This window comes from Haliaeetus leucocephalus, unplaced genomic scaffold, assembly GCF_000737465.1.
Source record: "Haliaeetus leucocephalus isolate CR32 unplaced genomic scaffold, Haliaeetus_leucocephalus-4.0 Scaffold395, whole genome shotgun sequence".
Taxonomy (NCBI): Eukaryota; Metazoa; Chordata; class Aves; order Accipitriformes; family Accipitridae; genus Haliaeetus; species Haliaeetus leucocephalus.
Window position 1 is genome coordinate 1,448,920 of NW_010972831.1, and position 26,207 is coordinate 1,475,126.

Genomic DNA, 26,207 nt, shown 5'->3' on the forward strand with positions numbered 1-26,207 from the left:
AGCTCTAGCGATAACCTGAGAGAGTGGAGGGAGCGAGGGGGTACAGCCAGCAGAAGGGGAGAATGGGGAACTGCTCAGACCAGACTTCCATCAGCCTAAGATGCCATAGAGCTGCACTTGAAGAAGTCATGTAACTAGGCAGTAACAGATGAAAAAGGACCCATCAAAAATTGTTCATGCTTTGATGGAAAAATGTGACCTCATCTTTCAAAAGCATTATCCTCAAAGTTTTGGCCTACCACCTTGCATGAAGAAAAATAAACCTCTCTAGATTGAAGGCCAAAGGTAGGCCTGTATGCCATTTTATCTAGTGTTCAGTCTCATTCTGAAATCTTTAAAGCACCGTCTGACATCTGACACCTGAGTGACTTCAGCTCATATTAGTGGAACAGTCAGTACTCATTTGGTTGGGTATGTGATTTTGTGGAGCTCATACAAGGTAGTATTAAACTTTGGATGTGCGTTTGTGCCAAACAATAGCATGTACTGGACCTACCACTCGAGCAATTGAAGTTTCTAAATGAAACGTCCATTTTGCAGCCCTCTCACATAAGTAGCTCCTTTCCTTGCTGAGAAGTGCTGTCACTTGTTTGGGTCTGTGTAAGAGCCTAAAGCAGAAGCTCATAAATCATCATTTCTACTGTGCCACCAAAAATCCTCTACCTCCATGACCTCCCATTGCTTATCTACAACCCCATCCCATAAGCAATGGTTGTTCACCTATGAAGAAAAACACATTCTGGGGAGAAAAGGGTCATTGTGTGAAACAGAGGTAAGAACTGTGCTTGTACAGGAAAGCTCAGCTTCTGGTGAATAAGCCATGAGGTGGAAGAAGAGGTCATGCAGACTCTTGCATTGCGTAAAGTTTTACTAGTTCCCCAAAGCCCAGTCAAGCTCCCCACCATGTTGGGAGGGATGAGTCTGGGTGACCATGCAGTTTCAAAGGTTACAGGAACATATGGCAAGAAGTGCTAAAGCCCTCTCCACACCTTCAACAAGATTCATGCAAGAAAGGGCTGAATTTTGCTTCTAGCTGTGTCCACTAATATTTTCAAGAGAGATAATTACTGGTAGATACAATTGGGAATTGCCTACTTAGACTAGAAAAATATTGCTGTTACAGGAATATGCACAGTGCTTCTGGACATAGAGACAAGGGGTGAGATTTATTATATCAACTTTGTGTCTGCTAAGAGCCTTCTCATTCCAGTTGTTCTCTATTACTGAAGTGCACAGAGTGCAGGGTTTTGCTGGAACAAGAAAAAATGCAGGTGAGGGTGAATGTCACATCCCTGAGTCATGAAGATGCTGAAGCTTTTTCATGTAATTTCTGCCGCTCCTGATGAGGGCAGAATTTGACACCTTACCCTCAAGTTCTCTCTCTACAAAGACTAAGGTGGAAACGGAAAATAAGTGGCTTGTTACTTCCTTTCAATGTCTGTGGAACTGTGGAGCCAACAAAACTGATGCAAAAGGAAACCATTTCCATTAGTTGTTAAAACAGCAGAAGCTTGTTTTACTTTGGCTGCAACATCCTTCTGACTCCCACGCAGGAAGTATTCATGCAATATTCCACATAGGCAAAATATGTCCAGTTCCTAGAAGTCGAAATACAAGAAACTGTAGCCCATTTTAGAAACTAGGCTGATCTTAGATTATAAACGTGAGAAGTAGTCTGCTTTCATGTATAACCCTGGGCTACAGTTCCTGAGTTCTTTTCTTGTCTTTGTCCCTAGAGTTTTGATAATCTTTGGCAAAGCACATCCTTCCAGTGTGTGCCCCACCTGTAAAACAAGGCTAATGGCCAATGGGTGAAAGACTAGGCTTTATTGTTACTTCATGGACAACCTCCTACACATAAGAAAGGTACCTCTGAAAGGGGAAATTCGTTATTGCTGGTTTCTAAGTGTGCCTAGGTAAATTTTACTATGAGAAAAGTAGCCACTATCCCACTATTTCTGTTCTTTTGCACCAAAGCAAATGACCCAAGTGGCTTATGAAACTGGCCACATCACTGAGACGGAGAGGGCATATTGCATATTCACTAGAGCTTAAGACTGTTTTATTTACACTTTCATTGCTAGGGGCTGTGAAATGGAACAGAATTCTATTTACCAAATACTCTTCCTAGTGCAGTAAGTTAGATTTCTCAATTAATACATGGAACTTATGTATAAAAGACAAGAGGTTAAGCAACACTGCAGTGCCCAGTGGACCATCTGGTGAACATTAGGATTGTCAATAAATCACGAAAGCACCAGTTCATCAAGAAAATTCCATTTCAAACCACTGACAGAAAAAAAAAAAAGGATGGGAAAAACCTCACAAAATTGGTATTTTCATCTTTTATAAAAACAGGAGCATTAAATAACTTTAATCTAATTTCAATTGTTTTATTGGTTCTCTTCTGATGACCACATGGCTTCACATACTGAATGTTTAGCCCTTTGTCTTGCACACAAAAGCATTATGAAATAACTTGGTGCATCGTCACAGGAGAAGCTCATCTCTTTCCTCTTAGTCTTTCTCCTCACCATGGGTGATAACGTAACAGAGGTTCTTATAGTCAAGATTACCAGAGACATCTGGAGGGAAAGCAGCAAACATCTGCTTGATCTGCCAAGCAAACAGGAGATAAGTGTTATAAATGTAGGACTGTGGGACAGCAACATGTACTGCTTTTCATTTTCAACCCAGTTCAGCTCCCTTCTGCCTTGATCTGTTAACCACTGTGGAAGATTTTTCCTTAGCTTCAGTAAAATTGAAATAGGAATTAGGACACAACTAGTTAATACAGTCCTGCTAGAATACCAACAAGTTCCCTGTTGAAAAGAGCTCTCCCTGAAATCCAGGTAAGCCCTGGCCAAATAGTGTAGTATATATAGTCTGCACTCCAGTCTGTTCTTGCCATGAACCAACTCCACTCAATCTCCTTTTCTGAAAATAAAGTCCCTCTAAATTCCTCCCAGCCAGCAGAATCCATGTTCAGTCTCACACAAACCACAAAGTCAGTACCTCATTTCAGAACTCATTTCAAATTTCAAACAAAATAACTCTCACAGAAATGGAAACCAGATCACAGTCCCCACCCAAACCCACTTGAACTCTAGTAAATTCATTGCCCAGCTCACCATAGGAAAGAACAGCAAGAGATAGGCCACGCTTACACTTGGATGGAAGTCCAAAGAATCTGTCTGACTTTGATTTAGCCATGGAGCTATTCAGAAGAGATGCTTTGAATTGTTCCTAATTGCTAGAGCTGGCATCAACCTTCTCTCAGTCTGGATTTCAGCTGAATTCATGCATTTAAAGGGGGGCAAATACTTATTGCTGAATAGTAGCTGGAGATAGATTCCTATTTTGAATAAAGAAGGTCCTTACCTCTTCTTGACTGAACCGGTCTGCCTGTGTCATAAGCATTTCTTTGATGCTGTTCAAATAAAATGAAATAACCTGATTAAAGGGTGATAATGGCACATGACAATTCAGATGGCAAGATCCCTCCTGAAGCTGCATGAAAGAAAATCTGTGTGACTGCATAAATTAGAGCTGTTAATCCTTACGTGATATTGTAAAAGATTTTCTGTGGGCACTGTCAGTGTCAACGCCTCGCTCTGCCAACTTATTTTGCTTTTGTGACATTTTATAGAGGTTTAAAATTGTTTAAGGTTATTACGCTAATTGAAATACAGCAATTTTGTATGCTTATCTTAACCTAAAATGGTAGGTTTTCTCACTTGCTGTTTAAAGTTTGGATCACTTAACAGAACCAAAAGAGAATATTTTCTGTAAAATCTGAGGATGAAAGGAACAGAGCATGAAATGAGAAAGAGGACTTGAAAGAGAACTCCAACAGCTATTCCGAATCATCATCTGAGAATCCCTTTATTTGCATGCAGTCATTCCCAGAGGAGACTGTGAAACTGCATGAGACCTGTTGTATTTCACGGTACAATGTCTTGATCTGGAGTTACAGCACTGTAACAAGGAGCTTATCCCACACACAATCTGCATCCTATGCAATTACATCAAAGAGAATATTTTGGGGACAGACTCTCAGCTGATTTACCCTGTGTTTTCAAACCCATTGTGGGAAGTCAGTCAAGCACGTAATTTTTTTACCTTAAGTTCATAGGTGAATAGAAAAGCCAGGAAGAACAATTACGGTTTCTAGTCTAACCCCTTTAGATAAAATATCTTTATATTTCACCCAGTTACTCATGTGCTGAGGGTAGTACATGCACAATGTGCTAGACTATCCACCAGTATGAATTCAGTTATAAACATCCCTTTCACTTGCACTAATAATTTCCCCTTCCTGTAGAAGAATTCCTGTATTAATCTTGAAGAGTTTGCATTCACGCTGAAGGGACAGAGTTGTGTCCTTTTGTTACTACCAAGGGTATTTATATATTATGAGTTTTTTTCTCCTAGATCAGTAAAACAGACTACAAACCTGTGATAACAGATGAGCAGTCTGTTGTACAAAAACAAGAGCTGAAACAAGTATAGAAATCTGTTTTAGTTTGTAGATTTGAAAAAAAGGCTGCTTTTTCAAAGAATTTGTTGGCGGAGGTGAGAGCAATAGCTCTTCTGGAAACAGCCCTTTCTGCTTTTTAAAGTGAATATTTATTTCTGCTTTTTAAAGTGAATATTTAAAACTAACTATTTATAATAGAAATCATGCCTGCACAGGAACGCTTCCATATGAGCAAAATTCACCTACTGTGGATGCAGATGTTCAGGCAAAATAGTAAAGCTTCCCTTCCTGCTCCCATACACCATGCGTCTTGAGTGAAAAAAGTCAGACAGATAAAAGTGTAGTTTTGATGGCAAAGCTACAACTGTACTTCCTCATATCTCAAACACACATATTTTTTTCCAGTAAAAGGCTACAATAAAGACATATAGCAATTTGCATAAGAGGCATATACACTTTTGAATCTCTTTCTTGTTGATGTGAAGGGCTCATTTGGAAAGACAGAAAGGGAAAACTGAAAAAAGAAGTTTCTGGGTAATGAATAAGGACTTTACCTACAAGGACAAGAGTTAAAATACCCATGCAAGTTTGGGGAAATACTCTGAAGTCACAGACAGAGCTTAAGCTATTGCATATATTTTTCCTGCATTACTTTACTTAGCAAAGTCTTTCTTCATCTCTTTCTCTCATATTGCTGTTTCTGTTTTGTTATCCTGGCCATTTGTTATGCGACTGCATTTTTTGAAGTGGAATTCACAAATGATCAGTGGGTGCAAGAGTAGAGAGATCATTCTTATCAGCACAAATTGATTATTGGATATATGCGCACTGGGGTGAACAGCGTTAGCAAATGTAAATAGGAAGTGCGATATGGAGCTTGCTGAATAGAAGGAAGCACTTACAGCAATTTTGTCAGAAGTCACAAATAAACTTCATCACAAACAGGACTGAACTAAAAAGAGATCTGGGCACTATGTGTCTTCTTTTCACATGTTTAAAGTATTTAGGGGAAAAGAAAAGATCAAATATCTAATTATAATCTTCTGATGCACAGCCCAGTAGGCTCTGGCACACTCATAAGGAAGAAGGACTCAGTTAAGGATCTAAGCACATTTTCCATTATTTATTTTATAGGGAAACAAACACTCACAATTTCCAAAGCTAGAGATTATGCACTCTTTTCTTTGTGTATCTTGTTTTCTTTTAAAAGACTATTTGCTTCTCAAAAAAAAAAAAAAAAAATCTAAGTCTTCTGAGCAAAAAAGAATATCCATTTGCCTTGACATAGGAGTCTAAATGTTATCTCTTGTCCTGGCTGACATCAATTCCTTCTACAGTTACAAATACTTTGTTGCATTCTTATATTTTCAAAACCTTTTTTAAAATTATCTGTGAAATCTCTGGGACATTTTGGTTTTCCACTGGGTTTGCCCTTTCTACAGTGCTGTCTTGGAGAAAAACACGTGAGTTGAAATGAACAGTGCTCTACAGCTATGATAAGAAACATCATTAGATCAGTCAAACTAATCTCCAAAGGTCCAGAATTCACGTAAGCTTCCTGGGTCCATTTTCATCTGGTACAAATCTGAAAAGTTTTGTTGGCATCAACGCTAGACACAGTTGATGTTGGCCTGACTCACTTTGTCCAATGAATGGCATTTAGGACTGAATCATCTAACCTTTCCAAATGCTATGCCAGTTTATACCAGCTGAGAATGTGACCTAAAGCATTTTCTCTTTTTGACATCATGCTATAGGAAGGATTTTATGTGTGGTATAATGATGCAGACAAACAAAGTCTGTCACTGAGTTTGGAATTAAGTTACAAACTCCTGGAGCTTCTGGAAAGGTTAGAAGACTCCATCCCAGCTACCATCAGATGGACTAAGTGAGTCATTTCCAGACTAGAGGTGAAAACATGCAGAGGGAAGAGACATAAAAATCCCCAGAAGGATGTTAACTCTATGAACATAAAAAGAAGTTCTGATTAAAAGGTCAACATGGCTGGTTTTGGAGAGAAACATTCCAGGATTTTTTAATATGGAGAAATATTACTTATTAACATTAACTGTCATATTGAAATGGCTGTATAAGCCAACATAAAAATTATTTCAAAACCTTCAAATGTCTACATTTTGGAAGCATATGAATAGAAGTTAAACCTCAAAGACATTCACGGAATTGATTTAATGGTTTGTTCTGTAATGATCAACATTACCCTCGGGTCTAATAAGTAAACATTATGCTCTGTTGTGGTGATGAACTAAAACAATTGTCTAATGTTAGCTGTGCAGTGGGGGTGGGGACAAGGTTGACCTTTTCCATCAAGGAAAAATAAAAGTATTTCTGTGAATTTCTCATCTTCATTTTGGAGTGTGATACTGCATTCCTAATTTGCCCCAAACTCCAACTGGCTTCCAGTGTCCAAGGAATGTAGAACTGGACATAGGGTGGCAAGCCACAGATTTTGTATGCAGTATATTGTTACAGATAGTGGTGGGAAATATAACATTTCATGGGTTTTGTATTATCAGAAGGATATATTTCGTGGCTGTGATTTCACTACTGTGTGATCTGGCCTATTTGGCAACAGGCTACATTTTATTCTGATTGTTTGAGTCACTTCTGATGTGTTTCTCTGACTGTTCCTCCCAAGCTGTTTGGTTAATGTTAACCCCAAAACAATCAGGATGCCTGTTAACCCTCTGTTTCTTCTGATTGTTTGCTACATACACTTGTTGTGTTTTAATTAATTTGGAAGTTCTTTAGTGAAAAGACTGTCTCTTTGGTTTTATTTTGCACATTGCATACCACAATAGGACTCTCATACCCACTGGGGTACTGTCATAGAAAAGCATACTGGTAATGGAAAGAAATATTGTATGTGAATTTTGTATTTCCAACTAACTTTCATGAGACATCGATAATTGCAGATAATGTCGTGGAAAACTCCACCTTAGAGGTTCTGGTAAGAGGTTTAGTTTTCATTTACCTTATCACAACATTAGCAGAATTAATTGATGCAAATACAATTTTGTAACTCATGGTTCCCTAATAAACTTCCTATATCTATTATGCTTTACAGAATCTACCTGAAATGGCTGCTGCAGTAAAAGTATAGACCCCAAATTCACCAAGGAATTTAAGCATATGCATAAATCTAGGCACATAAAGCATTTCACTGGATCCATACATAAGACCTCTTCATCCACTGCCCTGATTTGATATCACTTATGTCACTTACCTGAAGGCCTGCTTACACTGTTCTGGCAGTGCAATGTACATTTTGTGCATTTTGCACATTTGTGCAATTAGTGCTTAAAGTCCTTTTACCTTGCTTTGTTGGTGTAACAGGTTATGAATACAAATTATGTCCTGCCTCCTTGTTTAAAAAATAGCCATATTGACAATAATCGCCATATTATTAATAGTATTATTTGGTTTGCCTCCCACCATATCTAGTGGAATTTTACAGCAAATTATTGTCTAAAAGCAGAAGGCTCAAACAGTAAACATGTAACAAGGAAAATGTCCTCATTCCCGGAGTTAATTAAATTGATCACTTTTTTTAAAAGGGGACTAGCTTTCCTGTTTTAGTCAAGCACTCTGAGAGTTAGGCACCAGACATTCATTTTAATTTTACATATGGAGTTAATCTACACAGAATCATGTGTTGATTTATATCCAGACCTTCAAAAAAGGCTATCTAATGGCCTACATGTGATTATATTTCCGTTGCCTCTTGCAATGTCTGAAGACAATAACATCTCTTTTTGGTATACAAATACATGCATACAATAGTCCAGTCTTTTAACTCCAGCTTACAAAGCTAAATGTTTCTCTGTCTGACAGTTCCTCTGTCTCTTAAAATACTGTGAAAAATATAGCTTTTAAGCAGTTCTTTAAACTTGTGCAATTATCATTATTATTATTCTTTTAAAAGGATTTGAAATAAACTTACTAGTCTGCCTTTATGTGGCCTTTTCCTTCTGGGTCGAAAATCTTAAAAGCATTCAGAATGGTTTCTTCTGGGTCTGTGCCTAAAATTAATGAAATATAATTTAGAAGCCTGGATGTATTTCTATAGCTGCTGAATACTTGCTAAGTAATTGCATTCACTTGAAAACAGTGCAAAATGGAGAATTCTGCAGTTATAGGTTTGAAGACAAAGGTTTCTTAAGTCGGCAGCATTTGTCATGTCAGATAAACAATAGAGGTGAACAGTTCAATGCTCAGAAGCTTAAAAATAATAACTCATATCTATTCTATGTCTGCAGGAGAGAAAACTTCCAGGAACTGGTCTCCAATATCAGTACCCAGAGGATTAGTGGCTTTCAGAAATGAAAATATAACAAACTGTTTCCCTCACTGGCTTCCTTTAATCTTGTACTGTACGTTCCTTGTAAAAACACTTTTTGATGTTACTTGTTCTTAGCTATACAGAGAAGAGGTTATTTCCCTCACTAAAGGAAATGGAGCTCATCATAAAATCAGAATGTCAGTGGAATGCAATGGAAACAGGATGATCAATGTAAAATGGTGATCTGCACTTATGTTCTGTAGTGCACCTCCACTTAAGTATCTCTTCATTAAGTGTTACTTACAGAAACAGGATGGTTTAAAGCACTAGACTATGGTTCCAAGATTTTGCTTCTGCTCTTAGCTGGGCCAGAGACTTTTGGTATGACTTTAATTTCCCTGCTCCTCTGTTCCCAGCAGTAAAATGATAGTAATAGTCTTCCTTTTCTTCCACCCTTTATCTGTCCCATCTATTTAGACTGGAAAAAATTTGGGTCAGGGACTAGCTTTCACAGTGCCTTAATCTTGGCTGGGGCTTCCAACCATTCTGTAATACTGCAGATTCTGAGTATACTCACTTACAGACAGTGTCAACCCACACCAAAGGATATACTATATATTCTTTTTCTGACTGTTCCCCAGTATTTCAAAATATTACGGTAGTATATATAATACAAGTCATTATTTATAACTGTAGGAAACCAAATTTACAAGCAGGTAGACTGACCCATAGACAAATGAAGCTACTTGGGATGCTGAAATGTTGAAAGCATGATTAAAAAAAGGTAATAACATGAAGAATTGCAGTTTCAAAGTTTGTTTCAAAGTTTGGCAGAGATACAACCAGAATAGAACCCAGTCAAGGTTCCCTGCTCTAATGACTCCATATACTCCTGATGCCGCCTCAGTTTTCTTTGTTTAAAAGGTTTCACAAGGATTAGCAGTAGTATCTCAGTGGATATAACAGTGAATAAACCTAAGGCTATATAGCCTCCTTCTTGTCACACACACTGGCCATGTGTATTTTTTTGCCAAGCTGTAGGCAATGTATTCAAACTGCAATAAACATATGATCAATATAAAAAGCATTGGTATTTAATGAGCGTTTAGATTGTCCCATGAAGAGAGACATCTTCCAGCTCCAAGGAAAGGTCTGCATTTTAAGTAGTCACCACTGTGTGGGGGATTTTTTTTTTCTTACTGTGTTTTACATTTTCTACCCTGTCATATCCTTGGACTTCGGCTTTGAAGAGAAGCAATGCAGCAGGCATTCTTTATTGATTAGCTGGTAAATAAAGTGGTTTCTTTGATGTGCGGCATCTCTGTTTTCTGTACAAATTGTATTATTCTGACTCCCTGTAGAAACAGCTCCATGTGGTTGGCATTAACATAAACCGAGTTTTGTTAGCTGTTCATCTGGCATCATAATCTCAATATATAAAGCTAAAGCTCGTCCTGAAAATCCCAGCTTCCCCTTTATGACAGAAATCAATTATAGCACAACAAATTTTACTTAGAAAGCACCTTTCACCAAATTCTCTGAGTGGTACTTAGCTAATAAAGAGTGTTGCAAAATTGCCATATCCACTTCCTCTAGCCCTTTCTCCCTTTCTAATTGCACTACAAAGGCTCTTCATCCCAATTAGTTTTGATTGGGAATGTGCAGTCTTTTGGCTCTGCTTCCTTTGCATGACAAACCCAACCAGAAGGGCATGACAAGCACAGCTGTGATTTTCCCTTCACCAAATGGAAATTAAAAAAACCCTCCTCCTCTGCTAGTAGCCAACAGGAAACCTGCAGACAAGAGGGGTATGCTTTACCATTCACCTTCCTGTGCTGGCTCTGGTTTTAGGCCACACAATTGGCAGGGCCAGACTCTTTGCCAGCTTCAGCAATCGTAAGAGACAAGAGGGAAGAGGGGAAAGGAAGAAGAGCTCATTTCCATGCTCCGTGTGGTCATAAGCATGACAAATAGACAGGAATGGGTAGCAGGGCACCCCACAAGAAATAGTCACATGTCCCAGAAGAAAGATTATGGAGAAGGGCACTACCTACTCTGCAAGATGACATCTGGAATGTAAAGGTGGAGGTATCACTGTGATCAAGACAGATCGATGTCTGGGTAATAAAATCCCCTCCTAAGTGTCAGTCTACAGCCTTCTCCATCACCTCTTACGCTTTCCAGACATGCTGTGCTCCTTAGCAATAGTGTATTTCTTTGAGGACTAGCTACATTAATTCTTTCTTTCAGACCTCTCTGTTTTCTATTCCAAGCATAGAAAGCCGTTCGCTGAAATTGTGCTCAGCAATATAAAGCCAGAGTTCAGCAGCAATACAATAAATGTTTTTAAGAAGATGGGATCAGATTTTTCCATTTTTCTGTTCATTAGTTATTTTAACAAACTTCTGGAACGTGCTTGGCTGAGGCCAACCTTTCTTTGAAGGTCAAGGCTTTCACCTATGTCTAATGCATATAGGAAGATGACTAGCGGTTTCTCTCGGCCTCACACTCCCTCTCTTGGAGTTTCTAGCTATTAACAGTATAAGAGAGATGACTAAATTACCAGCTAACAACAAATTTAGTACCCACATTTTCCGAACTCCCTACAGTGATCCCTATATATTCTGTGGTAATGGGTAAAATCCCTCTCCCTCATCATTGTAAACCCACTGAGATTAAATTATTTCAGTTTATCCACTCCATTAAGACTTATTCAGCGAAATCTTCATCCAATGGCAAAAGCACTATTGACCTCAAGTGAAACCAAGGCTGCACCCCTGAGTTACAACTAATGCAGAAAATGAGGGAAAGCCATGTTGCTCCTTCATGCCCTATAACTGCAAGGATGGTGCAGAAGTCATGTTTGCATAATGAGCCAAAGGAGCACAGAAGGTTTTTTTGTAGAAATACTGAACATACTTTTAAACCAGCTAACACTGGGAGTGATACCACTATAGCATGAGCAACAGACTTCAGCCTAGGAACCTGACAGTTAATAACTCATCTACACTCTGCTCCAGGCTGCTGTGATTTCATTACTTTCTGGACCTCAACTCACCACTTTCATGTTAGCTTATGCAAGCTGAAATCACACCTTTGAATTGTCCTCTGGACCGTCCCTTAGCCTTTTCATACTTCAGCTCTGTCTGCAAAAATGGAGATCACTCCTTGCCTTTAAGCATTGTTCTGTGGATACATTATTATAATTTGCAAGGTGCTGAGATATTTCAGTGCTGAGGATCTTTGACAGATACCTCTCCAACCCCCCAAAGGTACTTACCTTTCAGCTTTTCCCCAAACATAGTAAGGAAGACAGTGAAGTTAATAGGACCTGGCGCCTCCTTCACCATGTCTTCAAGCTCTTCATTCTTGACATTCAGACGACCTGCAGCAGAGATCATTTTTCATAATAAATCACAAATTGTGTTTCAAAAAACGATTCCCATTCATCTCCTCCCACTGGGGAGCTCAGGGCTCTGTGCAACTTTGCTAATAACATGGTAGAACACAACTCCAGAATACCCCAGTGTAAAACAAATTGGCAGAGCTGGCTCTAAGATCAAAGGGTGACTGAAGGAGTAAGAAGGATAAATAATATGGATGTGGCCAGCAGTGGACAAAAGAAGGGGCACTTCTAAATAAACTGGGGGGGTGTGGGGGGGTGGTTTTGTTTTTTTTTTACCTCAGGTGAAATATGGGCCCCACTGATATTAATATAGCAGACTTCAAAGTGACTGAAGTGAATCCAAGGTCTCAGTCTTTGCCCTCCTGTATATTGAGATGCCTTTCTGAGTAGAGGGCAGATGGACAAGTTGAGTAGTCCTATCCCTTCCCCATCTTTGCACAGTCCTATTGATGAGAATTTAGATCCTGGCAACCCTACTCAAATTGAGTGGTAATTTGCTGTGACTGTTCTTTATAGGCATTGAAGGGCTTCACTGAACAGGAAAGATACCAGAACTTGGCCTTAGGAAATAAATATTTCAGGGTAACAGTAGCTACAGGCCAAAGTTTGCAAACCTCGTTGTCACAATAAAGAGTTCAGGAGCTTCTGCTCTTTGCACTGACTCTGCTGGCGTCTGATTCCACCCCAGGGAGCACTAAAGATTCTTATCAAGCTCTTTTTAATAAGATCCAGATGGCAAAAGCCCAAATGCCTACATCACTGTTCAAGCCTCAAATGTTGCAACAAGGATACAACTCCAGGTTTGGGATCATGAACATTTTGATTTTTCCTTTCCTTGGGAAGATTTGCTTTAATCCGCTTGATATTATCAGGATTGTGATGCGCATGGAATGGACAATACCTAATCTCATGACATGCACATTCCACCCCACATAAATGCACAATAGCACAGAACCTCACATGAAGTCCTCCTACTTTTGTGTGGGCAGAGGGGCAGCTAGTCCATGACAACAATGTTAATTGGTAGATATTGCATGGCTCCTAGATGAAAAAGGTGCAGCCTGTGAAGCCCGGATTCAGAGGCAAATCAGAAATGCGTGGCATGGACCCCTGCTTGGGTGGGCTTTTTATGAAATAGTTGCAGGGGAGGGATCAGTGCCTTTGGAGAGCTGCCAGCTGCACAGCTCTCTTGCACCCGCCACTGAGTCCCAGAGAGACCTTCATTTTGCTTCTGAAAGAGGCTGCTCAGGAGACTTTCCAGCTGGAGCTATGTAGTAAGATAGCAACTACCATAAAGGAGGAAGATCAAACTGAACAGGTTTCCTTTTGCCTCATGTTTATCTCATTACTTCCCCCACTGTAATTCTAATACAAACTTTTCTTATGTGCTTGAAATTTAAACTGTATTTCTTTTAAGTATTTAATTATTACTACCAGTTTACCTAGTGCAGCAAATGTGTCTCTCAAGTCTGCTTTGTCAATAAAGCCATCCCTGTTCTGATCCATGATGGTAAAAGCCTGTTGGAAGAAAAAGGAAAATTTATTGCCATTGCCATGTTGCACTGGACAGTGCTACAATCACACATACCAGTCCAGGGGGTATTATACTCATGGTGTAAAAAAGAATATTTAACTTCCTTTGATTCATCCACATCATGCCACATCATTGCACTTTCCTCACTTTCAACACATTACTGTATCTTGGCAAGAGGCTTAATTAAACCCACCCAAACTTCTTCTTACTAAATTAGTGCTCAGTGCAGCGTGTAGCTGGGCTGAAGCCAATGCTGGCAGCTCCAGCCATTCAGGCCTTAACCCATAAAAGTTTGAATTAGGGAGGCTTTAGTTAGGAAGGATTTAGTCAGTGGTTACTCTGTGTGTTTTGTACTTTTCCCATACTTTGTTCCTTTGTGCAGCTATCATATTCTGTAAAACATTTAATTACTGTAGATATCTGTCTTCTATCAAGCTAAAGTCAATTTCTTCTGGGCCTTAAAATGATCCATCATACAGAGAAAGCTGAATTTTCAAAGGTACAGAGAAATATAGGTTTCATAGTGTTATTTATTCAAAGTTTGTTTCCCTTTCCAATAAATTGCATCCTTCAGACTGTACCCTGTGCTCTGACTGACCTTGATGTGTTGACCTTAAATACTTCTTGTCAGGGAAAATTTAACTTTTGATAGAAAAAAACCAGTTACTTTTCTATTTTCAGCTAACACAGAATTTATGTACTCTAACCATTATTTACCAAGCCAGCTAACTGCCTATCTATCCATGTACCTATTTGCATGTCTGTCTATTTGCTGCCGTCACACTTTTAATGTTTCATTGATTTTGAAAGATTTTAACGACCTGAAATTCCCCTGGTCATACAATGGGGAATAGTAGAACCAGACATCTCTGAAGCTCGTTATCTGTCTGACATATACACATCAATATGAGAGTGTATCTTTACAATGACCAGGAATTATTCTCACTTCAGTATTATTATGAAAGACAACATTTTCCTGAGAATACAGCTCATTGCAGCTACAGTAACTTGCAGAGTTTTAAAGTCTACTGCTCTATGGGGTGCACTTCTTTCCATGATCATATTATATCAACATATCTTCATGTAGTTTTACCTCCAGTTTCTTACAAAGCTCCCCTGCTCACATTCCAGTTTGCCCATGTGATTACTTGCAGCATGCATGTTCATAACCCTTCATTTACCTGCCAAACCATCATCTCATAAAAATTAAGCCCAAGTCTTTAGAGTTGTTTTCCCTCCTTTTGGGGGGGCTTGCTTTAAATGGTGATCCCCACAATTTGGAAGCAAAACAGAAGAAAATATGAAGAGCAAAGCAGAGCCCAGCAAGCTCACAGAAAACAGGAAGAGAGTTAGGTATGTATTGTAATGGGTGAACTTAAAATAATGTAGTAACAGTAATGCTGAAACATTTTCTGGTGAGCTGGTTGAAATCTGTAGATAAAAATGTTCTGATCAAAAACAGCTTTTCAGAAATACTTGTCCCAAGTATGCAGTTTTTAGACACAGCGTGGTCTTGGTTTTCACTGGACAACTCCACTGCCTCATGCTTTTGGCATTATTCTGCCACCATCCTCCCAGAAACGCTCCTAGTATTATTTAGAGAAGATCAGATACAGCATTCTGTCCAGTTCTTCTTTTTATTGGTACATCTTCAAACAGTAGTCCTTGGAGAAAGTAAGACTGGAGGTTCATAGGATATTGGAGAAGAGGTGGGAGAAGAGTGTTAAACATCTCCGCATTAACTGTAGGGAAAAGGTTAGTGGTTTCAATTAATTTACCTGGGCCATATTCACAATCCTTTGCATGGGTTTTTAGTCTCACTCACACTGAACTTTACTGGTGGGAATGCTCATGAAAAGTAAAGTTGAAAGAAAGCCACATGCACAAACTGAAACAGTAGCTATTTATCCCATTGGAAATTGCCTTGGAGGTGTGAGTTAGCAAAAACTGGAGAAAAAATGAATAATTTGAAATTACAAACCAGTGCAAAATGTGATGGCCTCACAAACATTCTAGAATGTCCACTCAGAAAAAGAGCATAAACTCATCAAACAAATTATCTGTCTTTAATATGCTTAAGCTTTTATGCCAGCCCATTAGATTTACCTCCTCACAGGTAACTGGTCAAAGAATCTACAGTGCATGGTAATACCAAATTCTTTGGGAGCTAAAAGATGCTTACTTAGTTAATCTCAACATGTTGTTTTGTTTTATTGGCATTTACGGAGGAAGTCGGCTGAGGGCTTCTTGGTATTTTTGTTTCTAGTTTGTGGGCAGTATTAGAAGGGCATAGAAGAATATTTTCTATTGCTATTGTGGAACAGTCCACTAATTAAAGCCCTGGTTCAATAAGGCATCTCTATTCAGGATAATACTTGAGCACGTAAGACTATTCTTATTTAAAATACCACTTAAACTTAACTTTAAACATGTGCTAAAGTGTTTTCCTGAATCAGGGCTAAAGTGGATGAGATGATAATTTTCCTTTATTTTGGGGTGGGGGCTTGGGGGCGCTTCAAATAAGTCTAGGTCTTAAGACAGGAGAGTGAGGGAGGGACAGAAAGAAGGAAAGAAAGAATGAAAGAATGAACGAAGGAAAGAACAAACAAACACACAAGGAAAATTATATACCAGCCAAAACCACAGAGATGATTCAGAAAACAACTGTGTGTTCTATTAAAGCAGATGGAGAATTGAATAAGGATTACAAACAAAACCTATGTTATTCATTAGCAATGACAGGAGACTATAGACAACAGCAGAATAGTGACCAACCTCTTTGAACTCCTGGATCTGGGTTTGTTCAAACATAGAGAATACATTGGAACCACCTTCTATCTTCTTCTTTGCCTTTTTTGGAGCCTGTAATACAAATAAGAAGATTAAATATATATTTGTCTTTTAAGCACCCAGGAAAGCGAATTCCATCTTTAACAGAACGTAAAATATATACAGTCAAGTAATACAAGAGGATTGTGTTTTGTTATGACAAGGTTTTTAATTCAATCATATATATACATATATATATAAATGGGATGAAAAATGCTGCTTTAGTAACAGATTAATCTCTCACTGAGGCTTTTTGCCATTCCCTTGCTCTGGCCTGGAACCTGACAGCTCAGATAAACAAGGATGGCTTGTCACTGTGCTGCCTTAAAAAAGGTGAAGGACTCAAAGTGTGACTCTGAATATCACAGCTGGTGCACTGCTTGTTTCCCCAAGGAACTGCCTGTTCCTTGGGTAAAGTCACCTATGCCAGACCATTTGATGCAGAAGACTACTCCCGCTTCTGCCCTGGCTTTTCAGAGCTTTGTACTACAGGAGGAGTGATGTAAGCTTACAGACGCACTTGGAGATGTAAGCTAAAATTCCCAACCTGCTATTCTCAGGAAATACAAGCAATTCAGGTAAGTGGCTACAGGTACTCCTTCTTTCCCAGTTCCCAAGCAGGGACAGGCAGCCAGACTCAAAATGAGGCCCTACATGAAGACTCAGTTCAGGAACTATAACGGGAAATTATATCATTTCCTACTCACATAGAAATGTTTAGAAGTCTGCTCTGTCTGGACCAACACTGACTGCACAGATTCTTCCTATGTAGGAACACATTCTACACTTGGAGGACACTCTATATTCTTGCACCAACCTATGACACTACACTACATTGCCTGACTAGTCCATATAATTTTAATATTCAAGATAGACATCTTAAATAAAAGGGCAGGCTGGCTTTTATCACTATTCTGTAATCTGAAGACTGAGACAGAGAAAGATTGGGGAAAGAGCTAGAATGATATCTAAGAATCTAATGCTCACCAAAAATCAGTCAGAACTAGACTTTATTATATACCTTTGAATAAGGGCCCAACCAGCTTGCCTAAAACAATACAGTTCTTGTTCTGCAGTAAAGAATAAAATGTGTGGTTCCTAAGGATTACAGAAATGTTTTAATCACAGCATTATCCTTACTTGGGGCACGATAATGAGCTACATTGCCTTTTGAGTTCCCTTCCAGACAGATTATTTTTTTCTTTATCATTTTTACTTTTAAACTTCATCATCATAGTCCCACCTGGTTCTCATGTCATGGAAAATTAGTCTTACTTAGTTTGGGCTATTCTGCATGAAACAGAAGGCAACTTCTACTGTCTCCTTTCATCAAAATAAAAAAGCCTGTGAAAGTTCAAATTCAATACTGATTTCAAATATCCTGAGGAGCAGAGCAGCTCAAGGAAATATTCCCACTTGACTGTGTTTGAAGTATACATTGTCTGATCAATTTAATTTGCCAGGCAGATTTCCGCACTCAGCCACCCTGTTTCAGATCCCAGGTTGAAAATTAGGGCTATGGTAGACACTCACCCACACACCCACACTCCAGACCTGTCAAGCTCAAATCAGCTAATGCAGAGCACTAAAATCTGGAAATAGGAATGGAAATAAAAAGAAAAATGTATTTGCAGTGAGGATAAAAATAAGGATAGAATGCCACCACAGGCATGGAAAAAAAAAGTGAATAAGTGGAATGTTTAATGAATGTAGAAATATTGATTTTGGAATAAATGGATTCTCTCCTCCTCCTCCACATGAAATAAGTGTTATTTTGAGCAGTAATGGGCAATATTCCATGTAACGTGAGGTGCCTGGTGGAGGTTTTCAACACTTCCAGATCGAATGGAAATATTAAGAACAATCCTACGTATTTACATGTATTTGTTCCCCGAGGTAAAAAGAAAGCAGATGTTACCCAGCAGAATGTATTGCAAGCTGTCTAGAGGAACTGACCACAGGGCACAAGGCTGGCCTCAGCATTTTTGGATGGGGTAGTAGAACTGGTTCTCCTGTGCTTGTGTAGCTGGTCTTTATGAAGACAAAACATGCTTTACCATTCTCATGCTCTGCTCTGCTGTGACCAAATACAGCATCCATATTCAGCACGATAAATATTCCACATGCTAGCAAACAATCTGCATCTTTTTAAGCTAGCACCACAATGAAGGACAGAGGGCTCCAGCCCCAGGTTTTATTAAATTTAAATGTTAACCACTGGCAATACCTCCATTATTCCTCAGTTTAATGGGTTCTCTGTGCTGTAAGTTTTTAAGCAAGGATTGTAGCTATAAGAAAAGATCAGATAAACCCAAAAGCTGTGGCTCAGTATCTATTAGAACCAGACCAGCAACACAAAAAAACACCCCAAAGTTTCTTTACATTAGTGAAGTCCTATTCGAGGCAAAAAAGGTTGAAGACTAGTTATCCAGAGAGCACTCGCTGTACTAGGAGAAATTCATCTTAGCATGGTATTTGTTCAATGTTGCTCTCTGGTTAGTCACCTCCAGGAACGGTAAAGGAGATCAGTGCCCATGTCGCTCAATCTATCTTTAGTTTTTCTGCTGAAGCTCTGGGTGTGGATCCTATTTATGATCTCCTCACTTGTGGAATGGGGCTGAGACCACCAATACATTTCACAGGGGCCAATGAACAGCTGTTGCATGGGAATGACTTTCCATCACCAGTTTCAAACTCAGTCTTTTGGCATCAAACATATAGAGCATCCTGGATTATCAGTCTCTTGGGTTTTGCGTATGCAGTGTTGGGAATGCAATTTATCTGCTCTGAAAGGCTAGGAAATACATAATCACAGAAAGAAACTGCACCTTGATTTTGCATGACTGATGGGTAGGCAGGTGCTATGAAGAGGAAGGCTGAGAGATAAATAGGTGGAGCAGAAACAGAATACAGTACATTGTTACTGTCTTTCTGGTGGGTAAGTCAAATTAAAAGGCAGCTCTAGGAGAACAGAAATAGGTCTGTGCTGCTGTCTGACAACTCCAAACACTCCAGAATTTTTTGATGAATAGTAAAAAGAGCAATACAGAACTGAGCAAACATATGGTTTCTAAACTGTCAAGGATTTAGTAGGTGACCTACAGAGGAGCAAGTGGGTGACTGACACATCACTTCTGTCTGCCTTGATTTCCCCATTTGTAAAATAAAAAGTGTGCCGAGCTGCACTTTGCAAAGATAGCTGCTCTATCTTTGCAACATGTGCTTTGAGACTGACATACAAAACGTGCCAGATGAGAAACTGAAGAGCTGAGAGTCCCCTGGGCTCGGATTCCGAGGCCTCAATAGCACAGCAGTGGGAAGAATGTTGCAACAACTGAACAAGCCTATTAATATTCCTGCCTGAGTGTATTAATCATCCCATTGTGAAGAAAACAACACTTCACTTCAGAAGAGAAACCACAGGCTTGTCGCATATCACTCATTTGTCTTACTAGTGTTAGCACTCTCTCAATTAGCCTGGATTTTAAAGGGTCTTTTTTTTTTTTTTTGGTTGGTTGGTTGGTTCTTTGGTTGGTTTTGGTTTGTTTTAGAATCTTTAAATGAAAAAATGGAGCCATACCAAAATCTGGTCCCAAGAAAACTCTGTTGAACCAGCCATTTGCTTTGAGCTGAGTTTCCCTCACTGAGGTTCTTTATATTTCTCCTCTCTGGCAGCATCAGGGAGCCAGAGAGAACAAGGATAGTGCAGTGACAGAGGCAGGCAGAAACAATGAGTGTGCGCTGCCTTTGCCTCTCTGGATATAAGAATAGGGATTCATTTTTTTATATATTGCGGATGGGGGTGTATGTTCAAGTGAATCAGAGTGAAGAAATCTCTGAATTCAGGGTGACCTAAAAGAAAAGGGGACAGGGAATCAGTTTATATCTCTACATGCAAAGGAAGAAGGAGCTGAAAATACTTGGTTCTTACTTCAGAACGTGAGGCGTTGCTTACCCTGATAAATTCATAAAAGGCTGGTGCTAGAGCAGGTTTGTGAGACTAGAGATAGAACGGAAGTAATGCTGGATTATTGCAGAACTTTATCATCTCAGCCCCTCAATGAATTTTGCAGGCAACCAAGAAACGTATGGTAAAACAGACAAGCTGCTGCAAAGATAAACAAAGGCACAGCTCCATAACTGGTGCTACTCTGCACTGACTGCTCAGGTGCACACTCCTACCCTTCAGTAAGTATGAAGTTAACCAACCTCTACTTAGCATTTTCTGCAGAGCAAGAATGTCTCCACAGGCAGTCAGGCAAAATGGGCAGCACTCTGCCAGAAGCCACATTTTTGGTTTGGGGAGGTCAGTTCCCTGTTTGGTCCACCATGCCTTAGAACACTCAGAAAATACTCTAAATAACTAAAGATGACACAGTTTGATATTCCTGACAGCCAAAGTTAAAACACAAGCAGAAACACTTCCCCACTCAGCAACTTATTGTGTCTTCTTTTAATTTTTTTACCAGTGAAGACACCAATGGATAAGCAGGTCTCTTGTGAGGGAGTCCTTCAGAGAAAAAGAGTGGTGTACACTATTAAGAGACTGATTCTGTGGTCTTGTACCCTTATGTGTTCATTCAGCTCAGGGCAAACTAGACATAAGATACTACCAGCTTTAAATTGCACTGTTTCACATTTTATACTTCCTTCCTCTGCAACTACATCTGTGACTACAGAAAAGACAGAATCATCCATCAACTTGCTCAGGTTCTGTCCCCTACTGTGATCCACAGTATGATGTTAACTCTGAGTTACTATAACTTTTTCATCCATCACAGCCTCTCCTTGTTTTTCATCCACTCTGGAATCTCAGTGCTGACATTTCCTGTCTTTGAATTTTTGTTATCATTGAATCCAACTTCTGAATCAAAAGTTACATCTCAGGCCTATCCAAGGGATTTGTGCAGCACTGGACAGGATTTTTGTTGATTATTGTCTCACAAGTTTGCTCTGCTGAGATAATTTACATTGCATCTGCACCAAAGCTCCCAGCTATGGACAAGCCACCCCTTTTTTTAGTGTGGTTTAGGTCCTTTTCATGGCAGGTGAGCAGCATAAGGCCAACCCAAGTGCATGCCTTTGAGGGAACAGTCTAGAGGAGCAAGCAACATAAACTGCTCTAAGGGCACAATTTGCATTTCAAACAGGCAACAGCCTCAGATCGTTCAAATAAAAACCCACGTTATCAGAACTGAGAAACAGAAGATCTTTTTATTACCTACTCTGCACTCACAAACAGATCCCTCCCTTCTCATCCTCACTCCATTTTATATGTAGTCCCAGCCTCCCACACACCCACATAGACACACACACCTTTGATCCCTGCTAGATAGAAAAATCTGTTGAACTGCATCCTCCCTGCTTCACACTCCCATACACTAAAGCATTCTCCTTTGCCCCACATAAAATCCCTTCCCAATCACAGTCTCCTTTTTTCTCTTCCACAGATATACAGAGAGAATGCATTATCTCCCCAAACTTATCTCGGAACAGCAGATAACCTCTCCAACTGCAGACTGCTCAACCTCTACAACCCAAAATCCACCAGCTGCTTTCCCCACCCAACAAATTGTCTTCTCTGGCATATACATGTCCTCCTCCTTCGTGTAAACAGATGAACAGTCCCTCTCTGCATACACAGTCCTCTATGCTTACAGACACGCACATATGTATACACACATGCATGTGCAGATGCATACACAAACACTTAAACAGTTAAACAATTGGCCACATTTTCAGCTAGTGAAATCAGCATTGCTCCACTGAGGTCAGTACTTCTTTCAGTTCAGGTGGTACATTCCAGACAGTTAAGCAGGCTGCAAAACACATTTGATCAGAATGCAATCTATTTTTGGGTACGCAGTTCCCTTCAGCATACAGAATTTGCTACAAGGTGTCACTCGAACTGAATAAACACAGGAATGTTTTGGGAATAAGAAAAAGGCTTCCCTCTCCTTTCCACCTCTCTTCTTCCCTTCCTTCTCTCCATCAGCACAGAGCATGCAGGGAGACATCACAGACCCAACCTCACTCAAATTCCCTGGAATTAACGGAGAGCTGTAGACAGTTCTCAGAACTCCATTCCACAGCACTTGTGTGGTCTGCTCTTGTTAGAAAAATTATCTCCCTGAACCCTGCCTCTCTCACTCTCATCAGCCCTGTATGTCAGAGCCTAGTAGCACTGGCTGACTTGTAATTATTTTTTACTATGCTGCTTTGTCTGCACTAATCCTTTGAAAGTAGCTTTACTGCACATCTGAAATATTATGATGCTATAAAACCTCTGTAATATTTATAAATCCCTTAAGACATCATAAAGAGAGAAAAAAACCTCCCCACAGAGTTCATCTAGCATAATTACATATACATTTCCCTCTGATTAATAAAAAATGATCACTTCCTTATGTAAAGATATTCTTCAGCTTTCTTTCATTAAGGCTATTTTTTTCTTTCTATTTTAAATCTGTTTCATGTGTCCCTGTATAGTAAGGTACCTCAGAAGATATATTCCCAAAACAAAAGGCACAATGAAAAGAACCACCACAGAGAATCATCAGTTGAACTGGGAGTGAGGAGACAGAATAGACTCTTGCTATATTTTCCTATCTCCTAACTTAAGCAATTTCACCACGGAATGTCCTGAAATGTCTTCAAACATCAAGTAGTGTGGTGTGTCACTGAACTAAAAAGGAGGGAAGAAAACTGGTAAATAAAATTTGAAAAAAGAGGGGGGGAAGAAAATCTAAGACCCAGCACTTGCCCCCCATCCCACAAAAGGGCTGGCTTAGACTTCAGTGAAGCTGATTAAAGGAAAACCTGTAAATCCACAACTGAAGAGGTGTAATCAGCACAAGGCACTGCTCGCTTCTAAAACAGTGGTGAAGAACGTGATTAGTGGCTTGTGTGCTCAGTGTGAAACCACTGACACTGGGCTTGCACTGACTGAAACTGGAACCTAGTTTTGCGCATGGAATTTAGAAATTACTTTGAATGCGGTTTTATTCTGCTCAGAACAGCACTTGGATCACATTCATCACCTGCTTAAATGGGATCAGGTTTGAACTAAGCTTTGAGAAAGGTTTTCATATACAGCTCCCCCTCCAGCATTCTCCAGAATCAAATATTCCATAGCCCCAGGGAGCCACTGGACAGCATTACTTTAAGACAGCCTGAAAAGGACCTGCAAAAAGGAGAAAATTAAGGAAAGAGAAAACTGTCAGCTTTTTTTTTTTAAATATTGTTGTAGTCATTCCTCTGAATTTGCAGCAGACAAAGATAGAGCCCAGTCTGCCCACTGCTCCTTAGGCAGAAGTTCTTCTTTGCTCCTTGGAATCACATCAGGTGCACCTTTGGTGCAGAGGTGGCTGTTGGAGTCCCAGAGCTAAAAGCCACCAGTGAGCAGGGCAAAGAGAAGACACAGAAATTTCTGCCCTACTTCCTACTTCTCCTCTCAGTCTCAAGAGCAACACAGTTACCATTATAGAGATATCCCTTCACCTCACTCCCCATCACACCATGGCAGACCTTAGCACTAATTAACACCAGCCATGCCAGTCATTGCTGCCCTAGTGTATTAGTCTTGGAACGAGATGTGCAAGCACTTCCCTTCAGCAAGTACATCTATGTTCCCTACCTTAACTCATTTGTTAAACACATGCAGAAAAGTCCTTGGAAGTTCACAGCTTGCTTTATGGGATATATCTTCATTCTGGATGTGATACTAAGTATGAGACTTCATGGGGTCCAGTGTGATCATTAGTGCTCTGTTTGAATTGTTGAGTCAGAAAGAAATACAGGCAGAGATAAACAGACAGACATGGGAAAGAATAAAACCTACCATACTGCTGCTGCTCCTTCCACCCCTTCTCTGCCAACTAGTCAGCCAGCAAACTCAATGCCAATTGTCTCTTTATATAGTGTCACCAAAGAATAAAAATATGCCTGCTCCAAGTTTAGACAATAGATGTAAGGTTGGAAAAGTGCAGTAATTGGATCCCAATACGTTCCAAGCATCTGTTCCATGCATGGCTTTTGCTTTCACAGGAATAATGCGTTAGGTAAGTAGAGTAGGCAGTTGGGATACAATTGTACAGCACTCACAATAAGCTGCAGCTGAAGGGGCTTTCCCATGTACTTCTAAATAATGAACACAGGGCACACACTAAAAAGATTTTAAGTGGACATGGCATCCTGAAAAAGCAAAAAGAGAAACATGGTCCTTGAGCAAATGCAGAGGAAACTAGCAAAAAATCTGGGCCACTGAGATGTCTGGTAGCTCCAGAGTCTGGTGCGTGCATTCAGAGCTCCAGAAAAATGACTGAGGTTCTGCATAGGTGCATCTGTAACTGGGAGGTATGCTGGAAAAGCACTGCTCTGCAGATGGCAATAAAGTGATTCAGATCAGGTCTGTTTTCCCTAAATCTATCACACATGCCTGAAGTCCAGCGGCCAGATCTCAAGCCTCTGCAAATTGATGGAGAGTCATGGACTTCAAAGCATGAAAAAAGAGATGTGTAGTAATGAATATGGTGTTGAGAGCAGGAGAAAACAGAAGGCAGCATAGGAACCACAAGGGCTGTGTCTCCCGGGGAATGCTCATTAATGCATACACATTCCATCCGATTCATGAATTGTGTTTGGCATTATCACAATGGGCCAAAACATTAACCACTAAAAAATGGTGTAATTCCACAGTGTCGTGGTCTAACCCCAGCCAGCAACTAAGCACCACGCAGCCGCTCACTCACTCCCCCCCCCATCCAGTGGGATGGGGGAGAAAATCAGGAAAAGAAGTAAAACTCCTGGGTTGAGATAAGAACGATTTAATAGAACAGAAAAGAAGAAACTAATAATGATAATGATAACACTAATAAAATGCCAACAGTAGTAATAAAAGGATTGGAATGTACAAATGATGCGCAGGGCAATTGCTCACCACCCGCCGACCGACACCCAGCCAGACCCCGAGCGGCGAATCCCTGCCCCCCACTTCCCAGTTCCTAAACTAGATGGGACGTCACATGATATGGAATACACTGTTGGTCAGTTTGGGTCAGGTGCCCTGGCTGGGCATGAGAAGCTGAAAAATCCTTGACTATAGTCTAAACACTACTGGGCAACAACTGAAAACATCAGTGTTATCAACATTCTTCACATACTGAACTCAAAACGTAGCACTGTACCAGCTACTAGGAAGACAGTTAACTACATCCCAGCTGAAACCAGGACACACAGACATGAAATCATATTTCCTAAAGGTCTAATCTGTGTCTGTGAGAGTGCCTATACAGGAACACCGATGCATTAAAAACAGCAGCAGCAATAGCTTTTTCAGGAACATACACTAGCATCTGAAATACTTGTCTACACCAGTCCCACTAACCTTGAGTCACAAAAGTGCTTAACCAATCAACTGAACTTTGAGACAGACATACGTTTAAGTATTTAGTTGAACAAGGACCTTGTTCTTCCTCCAGGTCCAGCCCCTTGCAGTGCTGTCATCTCTAATCTTAGATTTGACTGCATGCTCTTCAGGGCAAGGACTATTTTAGCTGTTGTGAAGTACCTCGAACACCTACAGGGATAATTAAGTAATAAATAAGCATAAAATAATTCATCTGGCTTTAGCGAAATTGTCGTGGTTACAAGCTGGAAG

General features: G+C 39.9%; 1 protein-coding gene across 1 annotated transcript; it reads right to left on the reverse strand.

Moving 5' to 3' along the window:
* Positions 1 to 2,090: 2,090 nt before the first annotated feature.
* Positions 2,091 to 24,572, reverse strand: MYL10 (myosin, light chain 10, regulatory). The gene is made up of 7 exons (XM_010573525.1): positions 24,390 to 24,572; positions 16,496 to 16,582; positions 13,629 to 13,704; positions 12,061 to 12,165; positions 8,442 to 8,520; positions 3,382 to 3,430; positions 2,091 to 2,616 (listed from the first exon to the last, which is right to left on the reverse strand). Exons 1-7 carry the CDS (start codon positions 24,390 to 24,392, stop codon positions 2,518 to 2,520), a joined length of 498 nt encoding a protein of 165 aa, XP_010571827.1. The 5' UTR covers positions 24,393 to 24,572; the 3' UTR covers positions 2,091 to 2,517.
* Between the last annotated feature and the right edge of the window lie 1,635 nt (positions 24,573 to 26,207).